Consider the following 8,866-nt stretch of genomic DNA (forward strand, 5'->3'; position numbering starts at 1 on the left):
CGCCTACTTTTAGGAAACCACGTGGAATGCTGCGTGTGTTGTGTACGTTTATGTTAGTTTATGTTAACTTCACTTTACTTGTCATGTGTGTGTAACGTTTAACTGTGTCTGAAGGTCATTTGCTAAATGCATTCACAGACATTGGTTTGATGCTTAAAACGGGTTTTGTTAATTGTAACTTTTAGGGTTCATAAATCATGTTTAACGTATTGTACTTTTACTAACATATTCTGTATTGTACTTAAGTGTTTAATTTGACATGTTTGTTTTATGGATAAGGGATATAATAATTATTAGCTTAATACACTGGAAGTCTATGGGATGCGCTCGTGACAAACCCTCGTCGTCTCCCTAATTGTATTTATAGAGAAACGAAACCATATTTAATACAAATGATTCATGTGAAGTAACACATGTGAACACGAGGGGGTGCTAGTGAGTGGTTTATTTTCCAGGCCATGTTACAACATTTATCAGAACATTCTGTGGCAGGTCTCCAAATAAATAACCTCGATTAACATCTATGTATATAAAACATACGAGAATCTCATATCAAACCTACCTGGCCACTTTAAAAGCTTTATAAGGACATTTAGAAACACTTCGGTACAATCTCAAACCAGCAGTAAAGCACAAAAGAGCCTCTTAGAAAAAACTACAATGCCGACAAAGCCAGCAGTCGGCACAGCATTTGCATGCAAATGATACACGTACAAAAGAACCTTATTTATATATCCTACCTAAACGTATTCAAGAATATCTCATCTTTAACATAATGTTTTGGCGTACATCAAGAGCATAACTTATTTTCCTCAACAATGCAGGTCACAGTGGCAATGGCTTTTAAAATACCAATAGAAAATGCTTTGGCGAAGAGACAATGCAGCTCTCCACCGAGCACACACACAAGTGCATACAGGGTCATGTTTTTTTGCAAAATATTGCAGAAGTATGCAAACACGTAATTGGCGGGTGGGCAGATGGATGGATGATGGTATGGAGGTATATTTTTGAATGATGGAGCGCAATAGCTGCAGGGTCAGTAGAGTTTCTTCCAAGTGCCGAGAAGGGTGCTGCTTTTCTCCATCTGGGTTATAAGCAGGTGGAGGCACTCAGTTACTTCACTAGGACAAGGGGTGCACATGCTGCGTGTCACTACACAAACCACCCACATCAGAAATGTGACGACAGGACTTGATCCGCTCGGATTTGCTGCTAGGTTGTTTTCTTCTCTTTTCTCCAGTTGGGGACACAATCTAGAAACAGCACAGATAAATGATCACATGCTAATTCAAAGTAGAGCATTAGATGGAGTTAAGATGACAAAGATTCTCAAAAAAAAACATTCAGACAACATTAGCGTACTCAAGCTCGGTGGAATCTCCAATCACACCGATAAAGACAAAGAAAAACTGGTTGGAGGAAATGGCCAGGCACGTTCAGACTAGTCAAGACAAGTGGAGTTTTTTTAAAATGCGTAACGTCCTTCAGACAACCTCAGACAAAGCCTGAATCACGGCACAATCTCATTTATTATGTAGGGGATAAAGACGTTGATTCAATCCATTTAGAAAAATCTTTCTCAAAGGCTGGTGTCGACCACAGTCACGCATCAACAAACAGCAAGAGTTTCCGGTACGTTGTTACTGTATGGATACATTTTGTGGTTGGGGAGGGTGAGGCTATCAACAAAAATTTGGCAGAACGAACTGGAAGAACTTTTTTGTGGCTGTCCTCCCAAATTCCCCAAATTCCCCAAAACTTTCCTTGTGGTAGAAATAATTAGATCAACTTTGACATTCTAACCTCAAATCGCCAATGACTAAGCGAGTATCAGTAGTGCCAAAGAAAAAAGCTATTTTTAAAAACAAGTTTTCTCGTTATTAGTTGAATCGACTCATTGTGGGCTATAAAACAAGTGTAAAATTTATTTTATTATATTGATTTTTAGAATATTTATACAATTTTAAAATGTACACTTTAAAAAGTGTAATTGTAAAAAAAAAAATGAAAAGGTCCTCTCAGAGGTTACTTAAAGTGGTCATATGGCACGAATATGCGTTTTTCTGTGTCTTTGGTGTGTTATAAGTTGCCCATGCATGTATTAGACATGAGTTACATAAAATACAGTTTTTGAACCCTAAATCAAGTATACACATTGCATTTCATCTAAAACAAACAATAATATTAGTTTGAGCCATGTCATATGATCCCTTTAACTTACTCAAACCCAAAGGTAAGGCTTTACACACTTTAAAATGTATATTGATTTTCTTTAGTATATAAAATTACAACAGATTTCTTAGATAGTTCTTGAGCTGAGAAATCCAAAATGGTGCCTCAAGGATGTTCTGTTTTTACTATTGTTGTCACGATACCAATTTTTTAACTTCGATACAATACATAGGATAAGTATTTCGATACCAATACTAAATCGATACCATGCAAAAAGATCCTATAGGAAGTAATTAAATAAAAAATGAAGAAACATAAAATAATATGTTTTTTTAACTCTTTCTAAAAAATCTCTTTAAAAATAACATGTCACAACACAGACCTACATATGAGTGTCAGGTATCAATCTATGATACAGAAAATGTCGCTGTCTTAGTGTTTGTTGTCTGTTAAAGTGAAACGAGAAAATAAACGGTTTAAACTTGAATTAATCTACATAAATACAAGCTATGACCATAAAGCATGGTTAAATTAATTCACTTCAATACATTACAATTCATTAAAAAACATCACATAATGCATTCTGACATGAACTAACAATAAATCTATTTTTACAGCATTTATTAATTTCTTTATGTAACTTAATACAAATCTAGTTGTTTGTTCATATTAGTTCATGGATAAATTTTGACAAATATTAATATTTTAAATTGATTACCAATTATTAGTTCATAGCTAACTCATTTCTAGAAATGGAACCTAGTTGTAAAGCGTTATCTACTAGTAATGTTGGGCTGTCACAAAATAAATCATAAAGCATTATTCAGGCTATTGTTATCATTCAGTACCTGTCACTTTTTAAGTTCTTTAAACGGCTCGAGATGCCTGTTGGTGAAATGGCTTTGCCAACCTGATCATTTTGGCACTTTTGGTCCGCAGATTTTGCACAGACAGACTACGTCTGCACTTTGACGCACGCTATGATACCCGGCTATAATGCTCCTTTGTGCATCTGCTTCACCGACAAGACGTGAATAGACGGAAAAGGAACTTATGTTTGCCGCCATGACTTTCATTTCGTTGTTACACTGAAATCTGCACCGCAAATACGAGGAAAGAAACTTGTACGCGTCCACTGACGGAAGAGAGTGCTGGGAGCACATGTGCGCAAATGGACGCATTTCAGGATGCGTTCTCTCTGAAACGCACGAGTCATTAAAGTGTATCGTGCAACACTTGTTTTTATAGTATGAAATCTTATAAAAAGCACAATTAAATGCACAGACCCTTCTGGATTACATTAATACATTGTACATTTTTACTTACAGTCAACACCGCTTTCTTCTGTGAAGCAGTCTTTAAAAAGGCAGAGCATGGTCCGATAACAGTTGTCCAGTATTGACTTTGGTGTAACAGATTTCCATCCCTGGTCCTCCATATTATCCCAGATTTCTTGTATGCTATCTGGAAGGTCTCTCTTTTTTGACACATGTACAAAAACATTTCTATAAATATTATGAATAAACAGTAGAAAAAAACAACATGACCAGGCTTACAAAGTGGAATTGCATAAAAGAAATGTAAAATTCTATTACAGAGTTTGCTTTATAAACAGCAGCGCAACATACTTTTTATAAAAGAGATGGAAACTTGGCTGTGTGATATTATGAAAATACAGGATGGCACTGAAACGGTTTGAATGAATTGAAAAATGTGCTCCTATGAAGAGGGCAGAAAGGACATCATTGATCTTACCTCTTCTTTCGGATGGTGTTGGTTATATAGTGCTTCAAAGTTTTTGAAGAGAATCTCCAGATTGGAGAGGTACTTAAGGCGTGTTGGGTGTCTCTCTGGCAGCACTCTTAAAACCTTTGATATACCCTTCAGACTAGCAGAGAGCCACAATTCCTGTAGATCTCTCGCCTCTGGCTGGATCTCTTCACTTTTCTGAAGAACATTAAAAGAGAAATAAATCAGATATAATACACAAGAAATGAGAAGAAGGAAAGCAATAATGAGGAAAATGTTTGACTTAATTGAAAAGTTAACTAATAGTAAATTGTTATCTGAACAAGGGTAATTTTTAAGGCAAAGGTCACAGAGTCATCTTCACCCCAATTGAAAAGTAGATATTGATCATGATGCAATTATTTAGACTTTTTTAAGCTATATGACACAGACGCGTCTGCACCCCAAAACTCAAATCTGACTGTAAATTAAGTCACATTCTTAAATCTCTGGGTCTTGGTGACAAACAGGAAAAAGGGGCATGAGTAGGGCGGAAAGTTGTGGAAAGTAAGGCTTATAAACATGATGGTCAGAAATGAGTCAGATGGTCAACTTACCAGTTTACTGATGTTGCGTAGCCTGAACACCTCTCCATAATGCACTTCAATTGTATAGTTAATGGGAAAGTTCATTTTCTGTAAAAATCAAATCGAGAACCTTTAAATGATATGCCATTTGTCTCATCAGTCCTAAACTGTCACTCAATATAACTGGAAGGTTATACAACTGGTATTATGCATCTGTTTACCATAAAACGTCTCCTCAGAGATGAGTTCAAGCTATCTTTTAATGTCTTCACAGATACACAGAGCTCTGATGATGTGCTCATGCACATTGGTATTAAACAAATAAAACCTAGATGGAAAACGAGGAGAAATGAATGGAGTTAAACATTCAGTTGATTCATTCACTTGGCTGAAACATTTGACAAGTAATATTAAAAAACATTTTAAGTTTTCCTATGCAGGTTACAGAAACCCGTATGATGTCTCTTTAAAGAAACATAGATATATGTGTGAAAGGTTGGTACTATGACGTCTAAACAAACCATCTTAACCTCAGACTGACACGCTGACACATTTTGTCAAACACATTGTTCACCGCTGCAAAAATTTTCAAAATATATATATATCTCAAAATGTCTTTGCTTCCTCCCCATCCTCAAAAAGAGCAATAATTGAAGAACATTTACAAGCCATGATGCAACAACACATCCTTCACTTGTCTATGATGTAAGGTAATCAAAAGCATTAATAACCACGAGATAATGTATATTATCTTCTTTAAGATAAGGTCAAACAGAAGTAGATGTATTGCAGTAATAAACATAAACCTGGGGTTATCTCAGGCTGATTCTGTTTCTACTTTAACAGTAGAGTTCTGTTATTAAAGATAAGTGATTCTGACTGCCTAACCCAAGGCGGGAAGACAGTGCACCAGCAGTCATGTGTCACTTGTGCTGTGGATCACCGTGCGGTTGGCCTCTGTGGTTCAGCTGCACTAAAGACAGATACGCAGAGACTGGCAGTCAGCAAAGTCCATGAAACAAAATTCCGAGGGCTAAAGGAGTTAGGTTAGTGTCCAATCTCAACCCACGCCTTTTGGCTAACTTTGGCTTCCATGGTTTGGTATCCCCTCCTTGTCCTCTCTTTTACCTCATGCATTTGTCTGCCGTGTCTCACTTCACCCAGAACAGGAAGTGGTGACAATAACACTTAGTCACTTCAGAGCCCTTTTTCCTTCTTCCTATTTATTCCTTTATATTTTTTTTCCGCAAATGTGTGTTATTATTCTTGCTATATCAATATTTGTTTCTTCGACTATGCATTTTCTTTACAACTGTGAAAATGCTGTAGAAATAATCGTGCACGGACATCTCGTATGCACAATACACAGTAGCTCTCCTCAACCGCATGTTAAGCCTAACACTCATTTCAGAAGACAGAAGGTGACAAAATATGCAGATGTTTAGAACGCACACTTCTTTTAAACGTTTCAGTCTTTTCACATTTGCATCTCTTTGCAATTTGTTAACTAAACTCACGTATACAACCACAGAAATTTCCACTGAACTGCTGGTCTTTGCGTAAGAGCACAAGTTTCTCTTTAACTGAGGAAGTCCTCAATTATATTCTATCTTTCTGAGACACTGCAAGGATATTTGTCTCATTTTGACTACAAATTTCCTACACCGCTCATCACGGTTCCAAAAAATAGTACGTGCCAGATTCAATTCTTCAGCCCCAGAAATGAAAAACAGATTTATTCTCAAAGCACAATAAGTAAAAATGTGTGATAGAAAACGCGTTGGAATCGGGTTGGAACACAGAACAGAGGATCTTTAGTCTCACAGTGACACGCACCCTCACATTATAGTTTCGTTGACGGAATCACTGTACTTTACTTACCCAACAGCCCTCTTAGGAGCTGACATTCAGACTGGACCATGGTTCTGTTTATACTCTCTGCTTTTGCAGTGTGTAAGGGGACACCAGCACAAGCGGCTCTGGATTCCAGGAAATTCCTCAGTTGCTCAGATCTGTGGAAAGACACGTGTGGATAAAACATCCCATCACTTAGATTGTAAATTGAAAGTAAACGATAAGCCCAGTTCTTGTCCTGGTGGATAGGCTTATGCACAAACAACTGCAACTTTGTAGTTCTCTTGTTGGACAAAAAGGTGGAAAACCAAACAAATAAAACTGAATTAAATTAACAGTGTGCATTAAAGCGATACTTCACCCCGAAATTTAAATTCTGTCATCATTTACTCACGCAAGTTTTATCTCGACTGTATAGCTTACAATACAATAATTGTTCCTCCTATGTTAGTCAATGATGTCCCAGAATAGGAAATTGCAAACATTTGACCAAATATCTTTCTTTGTTTGGAACAACTTGAGGGCGAACGATGTCGGAATTGTCATTTTTGGGTGAACTACCCTTTTAGGATGCAGTATGTAAAAATAGGCACAACTCATTATAATGGACAGAGCTGCTTAAAAATTGTAAAAGTGACTCTGGGGGACTATTAATAATGTTTCTTTTTCTCTTTTTTTACTACAGCTGGTAAAATTAGATCCATATGCCCTCTCTTTTTGCTTCATTCTAAAGGAGAAATAGAAATTCATTTTAATTCTTAAGGGAGTAAAACCATCTTGACATCAAGTGACTGGCACTCATGATGAATCATTGGAACAGTATGTCCGTCTTGTAAAACATCTTTGATTACCAGAAGTTTCATTCAATTCTGTAGATTATATGAAGTTAGATACGGAAAAGTGGTATTGCGTATTTATTAAAAAAATTGTTCCTACTTCCCGGTCTGAATGAAAATCACATGTGCGATTCAGGACCCGTGCCAGTACGCGTAGTATTAGTAGTAGGCCAAATAACTTTTAACCCACGTGTCCTTTCATGTTTGAAGGAATTATTTTATAGGACATTTAATTGTTATATACCAAACTCCAGAGATTAAAGTCCAATAAAAAAAAAACACCTGATGCACAATCCAATCCAGCACATATCAGACACGGGACAGCACGCCTCCAAAAATTGCAAACTAAAATTCACAGGCTTTAAGCTTTTTTGTGTCATGCAGGTTGTTTGTTAGGATTGTGCTACAATTAATGAACAACAAACGCCCAATAATTGACGTCTATTGACAATACCTGTTCTATAAATCTGGCAAAAGACTGAAAAGCTGTTGTGGCGAGAGTAGCCCAATTCGTACATTATGTAACATTCACAAGTGCGCCAAACGCAATTAAATGTTAATTTCATCATTTCACATTATTCTACATCTCATCAGAGTTTGTAATCTAAGATATACCGTTAATGTTCTAAAACCAGGTGTACGGTGCCAATGCATTAAATCATCATCAGAGCACGTATGGATTAGAAATGCGATACGAGTTAAATCCCTATTACACTAATGACGATGTTAGTAGCGCGCACGCGAATGAAAAGCGCAACGACAACATTAGAGCCACAAACCTTTAGCTGCGATGACCCAGGATTTCTCACCGTCACCACGATACTTTAACCCAAATGCAACTGTTTGCGTATAAGATACGATGGCGGACACTTGCGGGCATGCAGAAATACTGAGTGGAGTTGTAAATCCGCTCCTTTTCAATGCAATGTCCACCCAATTGACTTGGAAACTCCCCTGCCTTTACATTACATCTAGGTTTAAGTCGCCATAATAGCGCCCACCAAAGCCGTGTGTGCGAAGTAGCAAGAACAACACGCCGAGTAATGCGCCAGCGTCGTCACTTTCACTTTTCGGTACTCTAAAGTTAACTCGTCGGTGACTGGAATGCAAGCATCGCGTTGAAGTCATCTGGACTTCAGTGCATGAAGGAGAATCTGTGTACACCCGCTCGATCTGATGTCGGTTTATAAAGAAGTTATAAGTTAAGCACCAGTCTATAATGTAACATCACAAGAGCGGTTTTCAATGACTCAATGCGCATCAGTCATAAGAAATCAGCATCACTTTACCAAGACCCAGTTCATCCAAACCTTGTTCACTTACGCATACTACGGATAGTATACTATTGAACACATTTGTTGTGGTTCTGCAGTAACAGTATTGACACAGTTGTATACATTTGGGAATTTCATGACAAAACGTAATTTTCGGTCCTGGATGGCATCAAGTCCGTTGGGAAGACAATAGACAATGGATGAATGTGGTGACCAATGAGGATGTCGCGCACTTGCGCGTAGGATGGCATTGTCAATGTCCACAACAGCCCTCTTGTTTGGTGGTACCTATAATCTCTCTTTGGGCACAATCACTGGTCGATACAGTTTTTCATGCTGTTGTAACAAAGGCTAGAAGTACCGAAGACCCAGTAAAGACAGACGAGTGGGGCATTCCAAGCCCCCACCCTAT

The 8,866-nt window shown here is 37.6% G+C and overlaps 1 protein-coding gene across 1 annotated transcript; it reads right to left on the reverse strand.

The window, feature by feature from the left end:
- Positions 1-430: 430 nt before the first annotated feature.
- il34 (interleukin 34) lies at positions 431-8,363 on the reverse strand. The gene is made up of 7 exons (XM_056765527.1): positions 7,960-8,363; positions 6,372-6,502; positions 4,712-4,818; positions 4,521-4,598; positions 3,931-4,122; positions 3,502-3,652; positions 431-1,256 (listed from the first exon to the last, which is right to left on the reverse strand). The coding sequence occupies exons 2-7, from the start codon at positions 6,409-6,411 to the stop codon at positions 1,216-1,218; spliced, it is 609 nt and encodes a 202-aa protein (XP_056621505.1). The 5' UTR covers positions 6,412-6,502; positions 7,960-8,363; the 3' UTR covers positions 431-1,215.
- Between the last annotated feature and the right edge of the window lie 503 nt (positions 8,364-8,866).

The sequence above is a fragment of the Triplophysa dalaica genome, chromosome 14 (genome assembly GCF_015846415.1).
Source record: "Triplophysa dalaica isolate WHDGS20190420 chromosome 14, ASM1584641v1, whole genome shotgun sequence".
In the NCBI taxonomy this organism is placed as follows: Eukaryota; Metazoa; Chordata; class Actinopteri; order Cypriniformes; family Nemacheilidae; genus Triplophysa; species Triplophysa dalaica.